This window comes from Maylandia zebra, linkage group LG13 (assembly GCF_041146795.1).
Source record: "Maylandia zebra isolate NMK-2024a linkage group LG13, Mzebra_GT3a, whole genome shotgun sequence".
Taxonomy (NCBI): domain Eukaryota; kingdom Metazoa; phylum Chordata; class Actinopteri; order Cichliformes; family Cichlidae; genus Maylandia; species Maylandia zebra.
The window spans coordinates 18,522,950-18,543,499 of NC_135179.1; the positions used below are offsets into that span (position 1 = coordinate 18,522,950).

Below are 20,550 nucleotides of genomic sequence, written 5' to 3' on the forward strand. Positions count from 1 at the left end.
TACAGTGCTACACCCTTTACACTTTCAGTCATAATTAAGCCGAGGTGTTTACCCAGTGGGCGTGTGTGTGTGTGCGTGTGTGTGTGTTACACATAATGTGTAAGTGTGTGGTTTAGTAGCTGCTGTGCCCTAAAACAAACCTGGAGTACTTTCACTCCTGAATATTACCTCTGCTTTAAGGACATCTTGCACGACTGCTTTGACAACAAGGCAGACACACACACATTCATGCAGTTGTGCTTCTATTACAATAATTCACCATAGTGACTGGTGAAAAAGATTACAAAATGCTGAAGGGCTGGTATACATAACCTCCCTTGCACATTAGCGTAAGTCCATGTTTTGGAAACTCAAGCCTGCAGTCAAAGCCCCTTACAGCAAGCACCTGTGGAGCTGTGTTTTTACACACACAGTAACACGCAACAAGGGTATTAGGAGTGTGAACGCCTGAAGGACTCAGGTCCCCTACAAGATTTCTCCCTTAGTAGCTTAGTAGTCTTCTCTCCCCCTCTATTGCTCTTTGGTTGTTTCTCTTGTCAGATCTCTCTCCATATTTTAAGCTAAATCGCAACTGGACCACTCAGCATGAATTACAGGGTGATACAGGATTATGCCATAATGTCCACTTATTTCCACACTTGCCAACAGATAATAAATGAGGTGTGATTATGGTCTCTTCATCTAATTCGCTGGGATACACACAGACACATATAGTTTGTGATCTCACGCTCCTTGGGGGTGCTGCTGGATAAAGGAGCTGTTGCTGTAATCCCCTTGGCTGCTGCAGTCTCTCCTGCTCTAGGCAGATTTGCAGGGAAGGCAAGGAGCCAAGAGAGGAGGAGAAACCGGTAAAGCAGAAAGGAGCTAACATAATTGGTGTTAGTGAATAAAAGATCACATGATATCCATTTATGGCTGGCATAATTTGTTTAGATTGTTTTATTTACTGGCTTTCTGTAAAACCTGAAATCACTTTGCAGCCATGAACTGAGATGTTATCTCTTCTTTTATATCCACGGTTCTAGTAGAGTGCTAACCGGAGTTTCATAATCTAATTCATTTGCTAAAGTGATGCTGAAGCATTAACCCCCACCCCTCAGTCTCAGAATTTAAATCCACATGAGTGTAAAAATATAGTCACAAGACAAAGAAAGCACCCCATCTTTTAATCCTAAGGTTTTATGCACCTGCTGACTTGAGTTTGTTTTGTAACCACAGGACCTGAGCATGCTTACACTTATTGAGTCTAAAATGAACTCCTCTGTATGCCAAATGATCTCCCACATAGCAGCAACAGAATGGCTGAAAAAGGAGGCAACTAATCCAAACTAGTCCTCAAACAATGAGTGAAAAGGGGCCTTCACAGAGTTGTGCAAAAAATAACAAATAAATGAATAAATATTAACAATAATAATAAAATGCAAACCTCATTTACATGAAACAACAATGTAATGAAGAAAACTATTTACAACAATGTTACTTTGAGTTATTGCTTCTAAATTATGGAGTGTGCATAGTTTTCCCACACACAGATTCTGTATTGTGGTTTTGCTTTTGTTACACAAATAATGACGCAGTGTAGTATGTCATGTGTTGTTGATATCAGGTTGTATTGAAATAATTTTGAAACCTGTTAGGGACCAGGTGATTTAAAATGCTGATATTTAAAACCTTATTACCCTTATTAATTAAAAATATTAAGTCTTCGTTTGTGATATCAGCTAAAAGGGTGATCGTGGCTCAAGAGTTGGCAGTTCGTCTTGTTTGAGCCCCGGCTCGGACAGTCTCAGTCGTTGTGTCCTTGCGCAAGACACTTCACCCGTTGCCTACTGGTGGTGGTCAGAGGGCCCGGTGGCGCCAGTGTCCGGCAGCCTCGCCTCTGTCAGTGCGCCCCAGGGCGGCTGTGGCTACAATGTAGCTTGCCTACACCAGTGTGTGAATGTGTGTGTGTGAATGGGTGAATGACTGAATGTAGTGTAAAGCGCTTTGGGGTCCTTAGGGACTGAGTAAAGCGCTATACAAATACAGGCCATTTACCATAAAGTACTCAAAATTGCATTTTGATACAAACAGCAGGCTGTACCTAAAGGTGTCATGTTGGTGTTAGGTATGGATTGTAGATGAATCCAGACCTTTGAAGTGAGGTTTGCAGGGTGTTGGCTTTAATTACTGTAACACCTTAATGACAAACACAGCAGTACTGAGTGTCTGTTTATTCTTATAATAAGAGAATAAACAGACAAGACAGTAAGCGTAACAGACAAAATGTCAATGATAGCTCTCAGTCAGCAGGAATACTAAAAGGAATCCAGAAAGGACATGTGACAAATTTACTAAAGACAGTTAAACTAAAATATGGCACACACTCATTTGTCTTTAAATTGCTTGTATGCCAGATTACAAGGTGGTGTTTTATTTCTTTGAATGGAAGATGATTTGCAGTGCTGAAAATACATTTTTTCCATGAGGTTCTTGCATGTTCTGTATTTGGTCATTTGTGTTGTGCACACACAGCACTATGGGACAAAATCCAATGGATGACACATTCACTTTGCATAAATCACGACATTTTACAGTCAAGACATGCTTTAAGGTAAGGTTGAGGCTTAATTTGGGTTAAGGATAACGAGAGGTAGCGTCGGAAATAGGGTTAAGAGAAGTCACTGCATCCAGTCTCTATCCATCCATTCGCCTATCACATCTGTCTTAGGGCAAGAGGCAGGGTACACCCTGGACAGGTCGCCAGTCTGTCACAGGACCTGCAGTCTTTTCATTCAAAGTCTTTTCATTCACATGAAGCTCCAAACTGACAAGTCCCTATGCAGAAGGCTCTACAAATCAGCTCTAAGCTGGCCTCCAGTATTTTCAGTGCTCCAAAAAAATGGTAAAACACTTAAATGCTTCCCACATTTGTCTGATCAACTTTGTCTTGTTTAGTAAGACCCACATTCACCGGTAGCATTCAGAAACCTCGATAAGATTTGTGCCACAGTTTTCAAATTTCTTCAAGAAAACTCCAGCTGGAATATTGAGGGTTTTTTTGTGTTTACACATGAAAATACAATGAAGAAAAAAAGCCCGGATTCTTTAAACACAAAATCATTCCTGGAATAAATCCATGAGAACAGACATTTTTCGTCTCGCTTCTTTTTAGATGTTCTCACAAAGTTCCAAACATACCACTTTCAACCTTTAGAGACAAGTGACAAATGGTTTCTGGCTGTTTCTTGTTAACTCAGACATGACTCCAAAGATGGCAATCGGGGTGAAATATGAAGCACAAACAAACAAAATATCAACTAAAATAGCTCACAGATCACCAACTTGCTGTGCCAGTTGTGACTTGAATGTCTCCCATAGCATGTGTGTGTGTGTGTGTGTGTGTGTGTGTGTGTGTGTGTGTGTGTGTGTGTGTGTGTGTGTGTGTGAGCTATGAAGAATTGTGATATGGGGGAGACACAGCTCCTGTCATCACTTAAGAGAACAAGTAGGGGAGGAAACATTTTCCCACCACTGCAAGGATACAAGATGATCAGTGAAACGCAATAAAATGCTTACACATGCTCACACATAGTAACTCTGCAACTCTGTGGGAGAAGGTTGGAGAGAAAGACACACCAGCTGTTTTGATTCTGAGCATTCATACTCAGGGATGTAAAGACACAAGCAATGGGGCGATGTTGTGGGCGGCTTTGGCGTGCGTGTTAGTTTGAAACGGGATCCTTTTCACTTGTCGTGCAATAAAAGAACAACATGCAAGACTTGCACTGAATACAAAGCTCCTTGATAAAGCCAAGTGTTTACAGTATAGTAAAATGCCAGTGCTAATGGGCCAGAATAAGGAGAGGCGGGTAATCCTCCTACAACATGGAAGCTGATATTTTAAAATGAGCAACAAAGCCAAGATGTGTTATTTAAAAAAAAATGAATTCAATGGCCTATAAAAGACCTAACGATGCTTTGTGGAACGGTTCTTTGTTTAAAGATGGAAATGTATTTTTTGCCTCAGGAGGAATCCACCAATTAAAAACTTACTTTGCCATGCTTCTGTCATGATCAAAGCAAAGGCCATACACGCACGCATGCACGCACAAACACATGCACACACACGTGCACACGCAAACCCTTGGGCCTTTGGGAGTGAAGCCTTGGCAGGGTCTGATGAACTGCAGCATTGTTACAGATCACTGCAGGTGTCCAGCACTCTTTCTCCTCAGACCTTCCTTCTGCCTTGAATGTTGTGACAAATTCTGTGAATAAAAGGTAGTCGAGGTCATAAAACCATCTCGGAAACATTTTGGAAAAACACCTGCACAATTAAAAATTTCCGCTGCACAACAGATGTGCAACAGCTAATGCTTGCAAACTTAGACCAAAACTGAATTTGTCTGTCAGCGGAAGGAAAATAACGTGGACAATATTCCTTGCATGTGCATGCGTGTGTGTGCGTGTGTGTGTGTGTGTGTGTGTGTGTGTGTGTAAGCAACACAGGTGCAGTCAGGGACACAGGGAGAAACAACGCTCTTGCCCTTTGAACTTGATCTTGAAAAGAAAGCTGCTTTTGCTTCCTGTCAAATAAGCTTAACTGTTATGCCTTCAAGCTCTAGTCAGCACAAACTGGTCTGGCAAAAACTACAAGCTATTCATTTATTCACAGGAAGCTCTCAAACCATTTCAAAAGTTTTATTCACACTCTTGTCTAAAACAACTCCAGTGACAGCTATTGTCATTTTATAGTTTTCTTTTTTTGATTTGTGGTGTTGTACTTGGAAGATATTGTTACAGGACAGGTGACAATCATAAATTTTATCTCAGCTCATGTCCAAAAATGTTTTTTTCTTTTCTCACTCTCTGGCAAACAGCTCCAGGCAGGATCTGCCTAATTCACGTTGCATTCGTTGGTGTTTGTTGGGAAGTAGGCATATGATATCTAAGGGATGACACCTGGCCCCTCAAAACTTTAACAACCTGGAGGTGTAGACCAGGAAGTGGAGGAGGAGGGAAGCTTGAGAGCCCATAAGTGGAGCCCGAGTAGCTCCTTTATCAACTCGCTGATAGGAGACGACTGTGTATGTGTGTGTCAGAGCTGTTCAATGCTTTGCTTGTCTCTGCTTATCACCGCTAATTAAAACATTTGGATTCTTCTGGCTGGCTCTGGAGGAGTTGCTGTGTGTCTGAGCATGTGCGTGGGAGACATGAGAGCGGAGAGGAGTCAAAGGAAGGAAATGTTGCAGCTTGAAAGACTTCCTGTCCATCTATGGACAGAAGGGCTCAACACATACTCGCTATCAACAGCTAGCAGACATGCTGTTTCTGCAGAGACTTATTTAGAGACAGCTGTGGTTTCTGCATGTTCAGGCTAATATTCCAAAATGATTTTTATCTGTTTTATTATTTGTTACTCATCATATGTAATAGCACTTCATATCTAAATACATTAAACAATACATATATAATCTGTTCATAGAAACATAAATGCAACTGAGAGGTGCTGAGGGGCAAATCCATTTATGGTACTTGCTTTCTCACAAGCTTTACCTTTGCACTCCTACTTAACTCTCAGACCCTCATCCCTGAGCTATCTGTGTCTGTTCCTAATGGACACAGCACACACAAACACACACACACATACATGTAGAAACACACACAAACAATAAAGACTAGACCTACTTCCTTAAATATGGCCCTGCTCTTTATAAGATCTGGGTGGGCTCATCTCTGTATCCTTTCTAATCCTTGCCATGACCTCTGTCCCCACTCATACAAACACAGCGGTGGGGTAACTACATTTCCTAACACACAAAATATCCCTGATAAAATGAAACAAAAAAAGAGAGCACATTTTCATAAAATGCCAAACATTGGTAAGAAAAACAAAACATGCCACCTTCTTCCCAAAAAGTTGATTCTGTTCATCTGGACGTAGCGATTCGAACAGAATCAAGTTTTTGGGATTGTCTTACCTGGATGATTGAGCATGCATCAAAACATCTCACTTTCTTACGTTGCTGCGTGATCACGTAACATAACGAATTTACCAGTATGCCAGAGGAACAATGAGGACTGATTATGTGGAATCTGCTCAAATTGTGCAGAAAGGTGTCATATCTAATTCCTTTTGAAACCACGAGGCCTGTGAGTGCTGATGTGGTTGCCCTATGATGGATGGGCCTTCCCCTGGGGTAGCTGATGTCTTTTGGCTTTACTGTAAATGTTTACATTCCTACTTGCACTGATGCTATCTGCTAATAGTTTCTGGGACAAGCCTGAGGAAGCCTGAGGAGTCCTCTGGGTGGGATTATTTGCTGTGTGTGTGTGTGTGTGTGTGTGTGTGTGTGTGTGTGTGTGTGTGTGTGTGTGTGTGTGTGTGTGTGTGTGTGTGTGTGTGTGTGTAAGAGAGGAAGAGAGAGGAAGAGAAAGACAGAGACCAGGTCAAAGGGAAGCAGATCTGTCTTTATACTTGGGGATTAACCATGACCCCTCTCTTTCCTGAGTCCTGGCCTGTGCCTCCTTGGGGGGGGGGGGGGGGGGGGGGGCAGCGCATTAACAGCACCTCACTGCTGCTCCATTTTCTTCCCAAAGCAGAAAAAGACATTTGGGTGTCTCTGACAGTACAATCAACAACTGGCACACTCGTGAGAGGGCAGCCTCTCCCAGTCTCAGTGTGGCGTGAGCTCTAAATCCGTTCATTTCACTGAGAAGTCTCGGTGCCAACAGCCGTTATGTGACCGTGGTATTGTTAAATCAACAAGGCCCTTAAGAAAATAATTCCTACTGCAATAGGCGCATCGGAAATGCATGCATAATTGCTGCTCAGGAGCCTTGTGAGAATGCTCTGTCAATAGATCTGTATCTTAAAAACGCAGCCTAGCATGGATTATGTGAGGACTGCCATTCCTGTGTTGCACACTACAGAGGCAGCCCCACCCTCAAGGCATTCCTCTGCAACATAAAAGACAGCAGGTAATTACCTGTTTCCACTGCCATTATTAAGTGTTATTTAAATCTGCTATTAATACTCTGTTAAGTTGTGGGAGCTGGTGCGAGTGATTGTTCAAAGAGGCGGACAAACACGTTCTTCTGCACCGCTGTCTGGTCGTCTCTTCCCTTTCTTTCACTCTCTCTCTGCCGTCTCCGGACGTGCTCGCGAGGAGACACAAAAACAAAGCACAACTCAAAATGTTTATATACTTAAGCATCGCATTTAGAGTAATGTTTCATAGCTCAGTGGACTACTGGCTGGAGCACATTCCCGGGCACAAATGCTCTTAAAGAAGTGATAAAGGATGTGACCTTAGAGTGATTCACTGCAGTGATAATAAAGAACGGATAAGAGCTGTTGTTTCCGGTTTTGTACCTGGAACGAGTTTGAATTTCTTATCCACAGAACATCTGACCTACCCAGAAAACGGTGGCAAGAACTTCTAAACAATTGTTGAACTTTGGTGATAATAGTGAAGCTGGTACGATGGTTACGAATCAAGGAGCTATCAGATAATGACAAAGGAGTGCCGAGATAGTTTTTTTTTTAACTCCCCAGTGTATAATTTTAGAAGTGGAGCAGTAAAAGGAGTCATTAATGTAATGAGTTGTGTTTTACAGATGCCATAATGACAGTTATGAAGCTCAATAGCTGACGGTGATCAAAAAATTCTTAATTTGATGCTACCTGTTGGGTAAACTCATGGGTGTCAATTGCACATTCTGTCAATGACGGTGTTTAAAGTGATACTGAGTAAGCGATGCCTATGTTATGGTTATCTTAGTAAAGCATGTACTAATTGCTACTTAGGCCACAATCGTCTGGAATGGGGGTTAAAATCCTTGCAGAGATCTCTATATTTACTCCATCAGATAATTTAAAAGAAATAACCGTGCAGTGTAACCAGCTGCTTTTCCAGTGATTATCTTATCCCACAGATGAACTTCAACTCTTCCCTCTTGAACTGCTGACAAGTCTCTACCATGTAAGTGCACTGGGTTCCTCGGTATCTTAGCCAGATCTAGCCCTTGCTCATCTCATCCAGTTTCAGTATTGTATTACAATTATGAGATCTAGGATGCTTGCATTGGATAACCAATGTGATGTTACCAATGGCTGCCATCATATACCTCTGTATAGATCTGTTTAGATCAGAATATGCATATATTCAGTCAACAGGAGTCTTGTTCTGCCAAAGGTTTTCTTTGTTTTTTCTATTAAACGGGAGTTTTACCTTCCCACTGTCACCTTGTGTTTTCTCATAGGGGATCATCAGACTGTTGGGGTTTTTGCTCTAATAATTTATGGTCTTTAACTCGCAGCATTAAGGGCTTTGAGGTGTCTGTTGTTGTGAATTGGTGCTACATAAACAAATGAACTGAAAAGCCTCTCCAGAGCAGAACAAGGACTACCGACACCAGCTGCCAACACCAACTGCAGAGTCGACACCAGATCCTCTCTGAAGAAACGGATGAATGACATGGAAGAGCTCCTCGATAGCACACAGGCTGGTAGGAAAAACACAAGATAGCGAGGGCTCGGGGTAGCTGGTTAATAATAAGTGAACACTCAAAATAAGAGCAGTGGGATTGTCCTTTAGGAAATCATTGCATTTTATGTGAAAAATGCTAAAATGAGACGCCAGTTGCGCCACTCAAGCAAGGCTTTGTGTTTAAAACACTGATGTATGTTGCTATAATAGACTGTATATAAAAATGGGAATCAGCTACAGTAGTAGTTTAAGTATTATTAATATGCTCAGGGTAAGATTTTTGCATGGGTCACTACACACATTCAGACACCTGGAAATTAATTCACATAAAAACTACTAATTAACATATTACTAGAAATTAACTTAATGTACTACATTGTTTGCAGTAAAAGCCTTAAAATGCTCCAAAAGTATCACAAAGACTGTGAGCAGCTTCAGTTGTAGATCTCCAAATCCAGTTAAAGCATCCACAGTCCTGATGCCATTTAGCATTACCACAGCTACTGTCACAGATGACACTTCCTATGTTAAGTGCAAATCTGCTGAAATAAGTGCCAGCAGCAGAAGCAGCATTGCAGTGCAATAATAATAACACAGAATTATATCCAGGGACACGGTATTAGTCAACTGTGAGCACAAAACTAGCCTAGGTAAGTGTTTTCTCTGGGAATTTGAAGTAAAAAGTATGAAATAACCGTACAACACTTTAGTTTAACAATAACTAAATAATAAATCAACTGAACCTTGCAACTCTTCAGGAGCTGCACAATATTGTCATAAAACCGAAAAAAAATTTCTACCTTGCATCTTGTATCTTGGGTTACGTTTTTTAACCAGCTGCTTAAAGCTCTGGTTTTCCATGGTGTAACCATTACCAGTAATTTTGTCCTTTTTCATAGCCTGGTCATTCTCAGCCCTGTTTTTTGATGAAACATATTTGTTTTGTCCACCTTTAGCAGGAGATTTTTTTTCCTATGCTTTTCAGAATTCTGTGCTTTGTTAGAATTTGCTGAAGCAGCTTCCTTTTTGGGTAATAAATCATTAATGGTGGTGACATACGGCTCCTGCTCTCAGACATGCCTGGGCTTATCTCAGTGTTGCGTACACTAGGACATGGCAGTACAATACCATTGATATCATGACATGGCATTTTTATACCACATAAAAATTTATGCTGGTATTGTTGTTATGATATGGCACCGAGCTAAATCCATGCTCGGAATTATGTTCACCATGGTGATGCAGTGGTTAGCACTCTCACACCTTTTTGCATGTTTGCATGTTCTCCCTGTGCCTGCATGGCTTTCCTCTTGGCACGATTCAAAGACAAGCATCTTAGGTTACAGATTAAATATGGTGAAATGCAGCTCAGGCAGTCCATTTCCATGAAAAAACAAACAAACAAACGATATTTTGATAATTACTACAGTGCATGGATGTAATCTCACCAAATACAGAACCACTGAACTGACCTGATAAAACTAGTAAGGGCCAAGGTCAATCCAGTAATTGAAGTCCATTCTGAGGGGACATGAACATTGGCATTTTATTTCCATTGGTGATCTTTTCCATTGTTTTTTTTTTTTTTAAAGTTAATCGGGTGCAAATAACATTACCAGGTTGACCCAACACTGACCTAACCTTCTTAATATAGTATATCATTTACATGCTGCTTTTACAATGCAAATAGAGATGGTGCATGTGTTTACTTTTAGCTTTGCAATCATATAGGGCAGTTTACATATTGTGGATAAACCCCTGACTGGTTCTCTAACCTCTGTGATGTCTGACTGCTTGTGCTCTTTTTTTCCCTTTTTTTTTTTAGGGGGGGCACCTTGAACTTTGTTGTATGAATGGTAGGTACAGCTCCCAGCAGCTCAGCAGTGTCTTTGATGGAGACAATGTCATAATGTAAAGTAAGGTAAATTGACCTTTTAGCTGAAGCTCACCTGTGAATGAGTTTTAACTGGTGTTAAAACCTTAAACTTATCCTTTGTCGCAGTCTCCTTTCACCGTGCCTGTTTTGTTGTCTGTGGGTGGAAATTTACACGAGTGTGACGCATCACAGAATAGGTGCAGGAAAAGAAAAACTCTTATCTTGTCACGGTAGAAAGCTCTGACTAGACCAACTATTTACCAGCACAATGTGAATAATCAGAGCACATAGAAAGTGGCGTACCGTGGCGCAACAGTGTTACACCCTGACCTTTTCTGCTGAAAAGTGTTGTTTTTTTTAAGTCTTTAAAAGCAAGTGTGCGCAAATGAAAATAATTTATCTGTGAATTATGGTTAGACATCGAAAAGAAGATGTGTTTTTCCTCCCACCCTGAAACCTGCTGCGCACAGTGCCAACCACTTACTGTAGTCTGAAGTGCTGTTTTGATACAAGAGATAGATGGGGTTTGGGCTGGAGCCAGAGTGCAGCAAAAGGTGATCATCTCTGCCAAAGCTGCCTGCGTTGGGAAAAGGGAAGCTGAAGCACTGTTACATCCCAGTTCTTTGATGTCTCTTTAATGTTGTAGTACTGTAATGATAATATTGTTTGGGATTATAAAGACAGGACACTGCGGTGCTTTTTAGACCTTGCAAACCTTTTGTAACCCTGCAGTGTCAAGGGGATCAGTAAACATGTTACATAAACTGTATCTTTTTAAAATATTATTCCTGGGGGAAGATAAATTATTTTATCTGACCATCCTTTCTCCACCATCTGCAAGCTCCTTTGATAAAACACAGGCCTAGATGTTAACTCCCTCTGGATGGTAAATGCAATCAGTTAAAAACCAAACTAAAATGCTGGTCCCCTTGTATAGGAATTACATTTTTTCCTATGGCGTCTGATCACTGTGCCGTTCCTTGAGAGTGATGATGAGGGTGTAGTCTTTTCAGTAAAGCATGATTAATGTGCACTGTCTTGTGCAGCCTGGCTCCATGGTGCAACATCTCCACGGTCTATTAACCATCTCTGACTAGTGCAGCACATAGTAGAGAGCACACCTATGCAGAAGGATTAAGAAACCCCCCCCCCCACAATTTTTGTATAAAACAACAGCAAAGATTCTTCTTCCTAATATCACGTAAAGGTTTGTGCAATGCTGAAATGTTAGAGGAGGAAGTCAGCCAACTAGATGAACACCCATTTCCAAACAGACACTTTAAAAGCATAAACTCTATCCGTGTGAGATACAGAATGTTAGAAGTACATTCGTGTGAAGAAGCCTTATTGCTTTCTAATCTGTTGCTTTAGTACCGTGCAAAAGAAGAATGTCTTCTTGGAGGTGTTAATGTTAAGTTTCACGATCAATAAAGGTGTCCCATAAATAAAATAAATGCCCACTAAAAGTGTCAGAGGCCTCGGTCAGCTTCTCACACATCAAGATAAGCTACTTTCTCTTGTTGGGTTTGTATAACTTCCAGATTCCTTTCTGCTCCGTCTGGTCGCTCACAATGAGCTGTTGCTGGCAGTCATGGGGGAAGAAGAAAAAAACAACATATATATCATCCTATGAACTTGTGAGAAACCCAGTCAGCACTTCATTTTAAGACACTGCAGAGATGACCCCATCAAATTTCTAAATTGCATTTAAGATATTGTGCACCATCTGACACCGTAGTATAGGTATGAGGTTAAATATGACAACAGAACCTACATTATTTATATTTTATTTTCATCCATATCCTTATATAGATATTAAAAAACACAGTTCTTATATTTATCACTGTTGTGACCTTGATTTGATTATAAAAACCCCGAATAAAAATCTTGATATAAAAACATGGAGTATTTGAGATAGTGCATCATGGAGAAAGGGGTGATCTACAAATCTGTTGCAAACATGTTTTTTTTTTTATGAACAGAAAGAAGAACTCAGAGTAAAGAAAACTTTTAGGGTCGTGAGAGAAATAATTTCTCCTATATTATTTGAATAAGTTCAAACTTTCATGATGATTTCCACCGTCAACACAATGAAAATGATTTGCTTTGTTGTATTTCTTTTCTTTTCTTTTATTAATCCCACAAGAAAAGGTTGAAATACAACATTGTAGTTAATAATATTATTTTTTTTTTACTTTTGAAAGTTTTGAAATATAATTCATAAAATCACTTTTTAAAAAGTTAAAAGAAATATTTAAAAGTCATGATCCTGGCCAAAGATATACCTGTCACATAAGAGGTTTGAAGAAATCAGTAGTATTTCCCTTTAAAATGTTTTTTTTTCTAACTTGCAAATAGTTACACAATATGAAACTGACAAAATATTAAACTACATTACTTATTCCGATTTAAAAATGGAGGATTTTCTGTATAAAATGTCCAATTACATCGTAAAATCCATCGAGTCAGCAGAAACCTCCTAAAGAGCAGAACGCTTGCATTTGAAGCGACACTTGTTGAAAACAGTTCTGCTTCTTTGCTTCGGAGCCTCAAAGCATCCCTCCACAAAACATGTCCATGTTCCAGGGTTGGTGGTAGTAGTAGTGCAGGTACGGGTAGTACTGATAGCCCCGGTACAGTGGCACAGTCATGGGGATATGTACTCCAATCCCCTGGTGGTATTGCTTTTGATCGTCCCGCACCAGAACTTTTACAGCCACTTTCTTTGGGGAGCTGCATACGACCATTTCGGTCGCCATCTGGCGACGTTTGGTTTTATATCTCCGGTTCTGGAACCAGATTTTCACCTGGGTCTCTGTAAGCTTCAAGGCTCCTGCCAGATCGGCCCGTTCGGGACCAGAAAGGTACCTTTGATTGCTAAAACGGCGCTCCAGCTCGTGGACTTGAGCGTGAGAGAAGGCCGACCTGGTGCGCTTCTTTGCACTGGGCCTGCACTGCTGCGCGTCCGGCGAACAGCTGGAGGTCTCCCCGCCGCGGTTACATCCCTCCTCCTCTGCACTCTCGCACTGCAGTCTTTTCTGCTGTTCGCCCTGCTCCTCACACTGCTCCTGGTCATCTGCAGCGACTGAAATAAAATATAAATCCGTGAACACAAGTAAATGTGCTGCTTCTGTACGTCAGGGTGATAAAGCACAAGGCCCCTGTTTTTTGCTGATAGGTCATTCCAACAAGGTGCTGATGCTGGCCAATATGACAGTTTTCTATTGTATTTCTGTCATGATATTAAAGTTAAGGGATGTACCTGAATAAATACTTTGAACAAGTTTAAACAAATCCCACAGATTTCCACGACGCAGCGTTATAGTTTTTATTTTCCCACAAGCGATGTGCTCTTTACGCACAAAAAAGTCACATGGGGCATGAATAAATAGATACAAATTCTTGAGACAGTAATAATTACACTGTAGTTAGTTAAATTACACATCGATGTATTTTTATGGGGGAAATAATACACAGTTCTTCAATTTAAACACACGGTAACGGGATTTTTTTCTATTGTGAAAACGGTTTCTTACGCAAAATAAATAACTCGATAAAGTGATTATGGCGTGAAACACATTCGAGTTTTGTGATGAATGTTTATGTTCCTTCAACATGATGCTTTGTGCAATATAATTTAGATGAGAACGCCTACACACCAGTTTAAGATTTTTTTCCCGATACTCTTTACAGATGTTAAAAAAACCCCACCTTCTATGAGCTCTGACTCTTCTCCTGTGTCCTCCTCTGTAGAAACCTCCGATTGGGCGCTTATAACGCGGGGATGTGTGGGAAGTGTCTCCGGGTAGACCTGGTTGCCATCCCTGCCACCATAGCCGGTGCGTGTGTTGTTCGCCTTTGTTTCGCAGAACTCCCCCGCGGTTCCCGGCTTGCCGTTGGCATCGAGTCCGGTGAGGATGTCTTTGATGGAAAAGGATGAAAAACTTAATGTCATAATTCAGATAAGAGCACGGGTATTTCCTCACTCTCGCGCGCGATTTCTTGGGAGGCATCAAGAAATCCGCCACTGGAAAGCAAAAACAAGCCCTCACTACTGATTCGCTCTTTTGCGCGTTGTAATTTAATTGCGGCGAACAGTCTAATGTGCTAATGAGCAGCCTATATCAGGATCTGTCAAGACTGTCAAGCAGTATTTCAACTGCAGCTCCAGTTAAGTTGTGATAGGATGTTATCTGTGCCTGCTGGTCCCTCCTTCGCACCGCCCAGCTTTAACGCTGGCCTCTTTGCTCAGTGTCAGTGAAGGACGAAGGACATTGATTCCCAAAGCTACATGGTTTTATTTTCTTTAGCTCTCGGTATTAGTACTGTGATTTTTTTAAAAAAAAAAAGTAAAATCAATCTAGTTTAATCTGTAAGAGCCAAAGAAAATAAGTAGAACCTTCTGGTTATTCTTAACATGCTATCTGATACTAAACATGAATCAGACCCATTGGAAAATGTTTTCAGTTATTTTTACGCACAGAGCTGCTTTGTTTGCAGGGACCAGCAGGCTTCTTCTTCTCCTCTTCTTTCTCTTCTTCTTCTTCTTCTTCTTCTTTAGGCTGCTTCCTTTAGGTTTACCAACTATCAGATGTCATGTACATGTGTGAAAACCCAACGGTTTACGTTCACTAAGCGTGCGTAAAAATGCTGCTCAGTTCTGGTTTTCACCTGTGAGTTTGGTTTTAAAGCATTTCACAATGCAGGAATTTGCATTTAAAAACCATAAATAACTCTTTTGAAAATTCAAGTTTACTTTTCACTTGAGTCTAAACTAATCCAAAAAGGACTAGTTTGATTTTTAAAAAAATCTTCCATCTATCCATTCATCCATTCATCCATCCATTCGCTACCGCTTATCCTTTTCAGGGTCGCGGAGGGGGGGGGCTGGAGCCAATCCCAGCTGTCATAGGGCGAGAGGGTACACCCTGGACAGGTCGCCAGTCTGTCGCAGGGCTTCTTCCATCTATTATTTAGTTTTAATTAAACTAAATGTCCATTTTTTTTATCATTGTGAATTATGTGACTGGTAAAATTGTGCACAATTTGAATCCTAAAGACCTGCATGTTTAAATATTTTATAATAAAACACATCTTAAGTCCAGTGTGAAGATGGACGTCTGCTGGTTCTGCCTTGTTGCTCGAACAGGTGTCTAGCGCCGCCATGTGGACAGGATTCTTGGTCTTCGCAGTTACACGTGAGTGAAAATAAAAGAGGACAGCTACGCACATGCACATACGCACTCCCATAAAGACCAGGATTACACAATCTACCTTTCAGGTGAGGAGATGTACTGACAGATGCGGCGAGCTGCTTCCTCCATGTTTTTTGTTTCTAGTAATTGCAGTAAAATCTCCCTTTGTACCTCAAAGCCAGATCACCCTCCAGGGTGTTTTTAAGTGCCTGGGAGGGATAAATTTAAATTTTAGCGCAGTTTCCTGTGTCCAAACCACAACATGTCAGTTTCAAAATAGAACATCTGAATCCTGCAAATCAGCTTCGGAATGCAGTTTATTATTCATTTTGCAAAAACGGTTTGAAATCAATGGCGTCATGTTGATTATAATTATGGAGTCTCACACGTCATTACACGTGTCTAAATAAAACCTCGACCCTACTTGCCTTTGTCCAGTGAGGAGCGTTAAGCGTGAAATTCTGCAAGTGCATATGTTCTACCAAAAGAGATATTTTTGATGAGATTTGGTTTGTGAGGAAAGATTTAGTTTACTGTTGTGCTCACACAGAAAGAGTATAACGTTTGAACTTTTGTGGACTTGTGATCAACTGGCTTTTTCAGTCAAAACCTTTTCTTTTTTTCTTTTTTCTTTTTTAATATTTAATACTATATCAGATAAAAGCCAATCAAGTCACGCGGAATTTTGACGACTTATTATTGTTTTACGCTAAACCGAATATTAACGTTCCAGTATTCTTGGTTCCAGTATACTTGGTAATAGTGCTGTAGACATGAAAACATGTCCTAGCACAGCTGACAGGGTGCAGCCAGAATGAAACCCAATGATAGAGCTTTTATTCCCGCTTTCTTTCCTTCTCTATATTTGGGCCTCGGTTCTATTGTGAGCTCCTTGCGTGTCTGCCTCTAGACACTTTGTTTTAGGAAACTCCACGCCTATACAGCGCAGCGATGAGCCGCTGAGCTGCTATCTTTGGAAGCAGAAGATAGCGATCGCGGCAGTGTCTGTCAGAGAACCCGTGGCCAAGCCGCGTCCTCAGGCATCGCCGTCCTGTCGCCAGCTCTATTTACACTAGTGACTCTGCAGCACTTAGAGCTGACACCAGGTATGTCCTACCGGCAGTGCAGTAGCCGAGGGAAATGGCCAGTGAAGCTATCAAGGGAGACAAACACGCTGTTTACTTTGCCATTTATCTCCATTAATAGCGTCAGGGTATTCGGCGTGCCTGGTGGGTAAAGGCTTTGCTTAAGTCCATCGCTAAACAACGAAGTGTGTGTGTGTGTGTGTGTGTGTGTGTGTGTGTGTGTGTGTGTGTGTGTGTGTGTGTGTGTGTGTGTGTGTGTGTGTGTGTGTGTGTTAGAGAGAGTTGAAGAAAGAGTATATATGTGGTCTGGGTTTGCCTCACTGTGAGTGAGTGCAGATCAGTATTTATTATGTAATTATGACATTATTGTAATTATAAATGTGACACAGCTTTAGGTAATCTATTATTATTATTATTATTATTATTATTATTATTATTATTATTATTATTATTATTATTATTTAGCAAAAGAAAAGGAGTCGTAAGAGTATTTATCATCCAATGTTCTTCTCGTTTTTATGCTCTGTGGGTCCGGGGATGCTGGCCGTCTGGTTAATGTCCATCTCTGAATCCTGACCGGACATTAGCTCGCCTTTAAATTCTCTCTGTTTCTGGTTCTTGTCTCAAGCCGAAGTCTAGCGCAAGCTTTCTCACACAAGAAAAAAAACGTTTTCTTGGCTTGAGAAAAGATTTCAGACGATAAGAAATGTTGGAATAGACCTCAGTCAACATCATTAAAAAAAAAGAAGAAAAAGAACAGATACACGCACAGATTCACACACAAAGCACACTCCACTTCAATCAGTCGTGCCATGACAGTTATTATGCTCTTTAATTCCACGATCGCTGATAACTTGCATCGTTTTGTGGTTTTTAACTCGAGCCTAGAAACAGCCTTATTTGAGCGCCTCTTTTTTTAAATCAGTTCATTGGCTTTCAGTGTCACTCACTTAGTTTTAGAGTGAAAAAACAAAGCCTTAAGGTTAAACCCAAGTCACACAAATTTTAAAAAAGAGGGGGGAGATCTTAATAGAAATAATACTAAATTGTCCTGCATTTGTGATCCATGTTAATTTCTTGCAACTTTATGCATCCAAATAAAATTCATGAAAGACTTCACTTTCTTAATGAAATCTATAGGTCTTTGCGTAACCGAAAATTTACACGGGATTTTCCTTTATTTTTTAAGCACAATACATCAGTTTTGAACCATTACGGATAGTTTTGGCTAATCCGTCAAACATAACACAACAACTTCACTAAGTTTTCTAAACACGTGGCTCAGAGGGGGAAAAAATTATTATAATTATAATAGTCCATTTTTCTTCATATGCCTGTGGAGTTAGAACAAACTGACCCCTGCGCTCTGTAATGTGTTACGGAATTTGAAATTGTGGTTTTCACGGCATTAGTTGAAGATGTTTACATGCTCGAGTCTATCCATCAAGACAGGCTTCTGATTGTGCGCAAAGACCGCGCTACCATGCCCGGATGCCCTGCAGAGCTCCTTGGCAGGGTGTGACACTTGGTCCTTGGGGAGCCTGGCTTTGCGTCTGTCCGCTAATGTTCCCCAAATTCATATTCATGAAAGCATTGGCAGAGGCGTTGCTGGGCGGGAGAGAAGGGAAACTAGAATAAGTACAAGAGTAAGTGTTGCTATACACCGAGTTGTTATAGCTGTAGGCTGGATAGCCGTTGTAGCTGTACGGATTGGGAGCTCCGACTGTGTAAGGGGGATTATAGTTCTGAGATCCAGCGAGACAAGGCCTCCCGTCTCGGACGAGAACCGGCACAGCCACCCTCCTTGGAGGCGGTGGTGGGTGGTGATGGTGGTGATGATGACCCGCAATCTCCAGGGTCTTGTCCTGCCGCTGCCTCTTGCATTTGTACCTCCTGTTCTGGAACCAGATCTTGACCTGGGTAGAGGTGAGCTTAAGGGAGCTGGCCAGATGCTCTCTCTCCGGGGCGGACAGGTAACGCTGCTGCTTGAAGCGCCGCTCCAACTCAAACACCTGAGCCTGGGAAAAGAGGACGCGAGGTTTCCGTCTGGTCCTCTGCTGCTTGGTGGCCGGCTTCTCCGAGTCTGGATCCTCACACTCACCCGGCATGACACCGCAGCTCTCTGCATGGAGAAACCATGTTCAATTACACATCAGAGCTAGCATCTTGATTATTTTCAAGTATATATTTATTACAAATTTAATTCTTATTCTTATTATTTATTGTACAAGTGTATTGGAAGTGGCCTAATTGAAAATTGCTAGTAAAATGTATTGAAAAATAAAATTAGGGAGGCATACTAATAATGACGTCATGTTATATACGAACATTAACTAAACGTGAATGTTGATACATTCAAATCAGATGAGGCTAAATATAGTTTCTGTCTTGTGTTTCTGGAAGTGTCTACGTCTTTTTAAATGCGTGACAATTTGGATCATCAGTTTAATATATTCAGCAAACATAAATTAGCAGCTTGCAAATGTAAACACTTTCATCTCTGCCAGTCTTACTCAGTTAGCTGGCAGCTAATGAATTGTATGAAATAATAATCTTTTTGTTGTTGTTGTTGTTCTTTGCCGTCCATTGTTTGGTCCTATTATGAAAATATATATTATGTATATTATTAACCAGGGGCCTATTTTCTTGTTGTCCGTGTTAGGCGATCAATTTATAATAATTTAAACAGAAATCGGAAAACGTTTCTCCAGAAACTGCTCATCAAATGTATCAATGTCAGATTTGATGAGCCTTTTTTTTTGTCTCGTAGGAAACTTTAATTCAGATTTTATGATTTGATTTTCTCCTTTGGCATTTTCGTCCATGTGCATTTTTATACAATTAACACCCTCAGAGTAACTCGCTTCAGTAGACTGTGTACTCACTGCCGTCATGCTCGTCCTGCTCTGTCTCCGGCCGGAGGTCTGCAGAGTGGGTTTGCCCCAGGTTGCCGAACACCTCCACGTGGATACCGGAGTCCGTCAGTCGGTCTTGCACATTCAGTGAGTTGAGGTACGCCATCCTCTCCTCGCTCTCCGACAGGCAGGAGCTGATGGGGCTTGGGGTGTCTCTGCCCGCCAGCATGCAGGAGGGCGGCGAGTGAGAACGGAAGGATTTGTTCGATAGAGCTCCAGGCTGTGAGAGCGCACCAGAGAGACCGAAGCAGGAGATCAGCTGTAGCTGGTGCTGCTGAGACTGTTGTTGGAGCTCTAACTTCAGAATGTCCTTCACGGAAAAAGGCGTGGAGGACGAACCTATGACCGGACTAGGAATCATTATTACCACCAAGAAAGAGATGGCAAAATATACCGATCAGCAGTCCAAGAACGGGACCGATTCGCCTCCGGACGCGCAAAAGAAGAAAATTAGGCGTGCGTAAACCAGAGGAACGGCCGCGCTCTGTTGTTTTTGCATACACACCGAAGACAACTGATTTTCTCTCAGCTGTGACATCCCTCTTAGTTGCATATGCGTCTGTGGCTGGATGGGTGAGAGAGAAAGAGAAAGATCGATCCCGTTTGGTTGGCTGAATTCAGTTATCTAGCGAGAGAGGGTCAGCCAAGATGCTGTCCTCTCCCTCTCAGTGACGTCCTGAAGCGGGGGAGGGATTGGTAGGGTCTCCCTCTCTCTCTCTCTCGCTCTCTCTCTCTCTCTCTCTCTCTCTCTCTCTCTCTCGCACTCTTCCTCCCCCTTTCCCTCTCTGTTCTATTTAGGTGTAGCCTACATATGTCAGGAAGTTATCCCTAATTTATGAAATAATATTGATGCCATCGACTGCAGTGAAACTGGGAAATATTTTGAAAGGTAAGGAACTTCTTAATTCATGCTTTAAATGTTTCTGCATCAACGCTGTCACACAATTGTAATAATTAGGCAAAGCATATTATGTTGTGTAGTTTAATGCAAATAGCCCACAAAAA

The 20,550-nt window shown here is 41.4% G+C and overlaps 2 protein-coding genes across 2 annotated transcripts; both read right to left on the minus strand.

The window, feature by feature from the left end:
• Positions 1 to 12,179: 12,179 nt before the first annotated feature.
• Positions 12,180 to 14,493, minus strand: nkx3.3 (NK3 homeobox 3). The gene is made up of 2 exons (XM_004555811.3): positions 14,062 to 14,493; positions 12,180 to 13,435 (listed from the first exon to the last, which is right to left on the minus strand). The coding sequence occupies exons 1-2, from the start codon at positions 14,303 to 14,305 to the stop codon at positions 12,900 to 12,902; spliced, it is 780 nt and encodes a 259-aa protein (XP_004555868.1). The 5' UTR covers positions 14,306 to 14,493; the 3' UTR covers positions 12,180 to 12,899.
• A 3,296-nt stretch (positions 14,494 to 17,789) lies between these two features.
• nkx2.3 (NK2 homeobox 3) lies at positions 17,790 to 20,187 on the minus strand. The gene is made up of 2 exons (XM_004555812.3): positions 19,516 to 20,187; positions 17,790 to 18,752 (listed from the first exon to the last, which is right to left on the minus strand). Exons 1-2 carry the CDS (start codon positions 19,904 to 19,906, stop codon positions 18,109 to 18,111), a joined length of 1,035 nt encoding a protein of 344 aa, XP_004555869.1. The 5' UTR covers positions 19,907 to 20,187; the 3' UTR covers positions 17,790 to 18,108.
• Positions 20,188 to 20,550: the final 363 nt, after the last annotated feature.

Excerpts from the sequence above, each read along its gene's own strand:
- nkx2.3 (XM_004555812.3), bottom strand. The coding sequence starts at position 19,906 with ATGATTCCTAGTCCGGTCATAGGTTCGTCCTCCACGCCTTTTTCCGTG. Across the intron at positions 18,753-19,515 it reads GCAGGACGAGCATGACGGCA|AGAGCTGCGGTGTCATGCCG; the intron begins GTGAGTACACAG and ends TTCTCCATGCAG.
- nkx3.3 (XM_004555811.3), bottom strand. The coding sequence starts at position 14,305 with ATGACATTAAGTTTTTCATCCTTTTCCATCAAAGACATCCTCACCGGA. Across the intron at positions 13,436-14,061 it reads AGAGTCAGAGCTCATAGAAG|TCGCTGCAGATGACCAGGAG; the intron begins GTGGGGTTTTTT and ends ATTTTATTTCAG.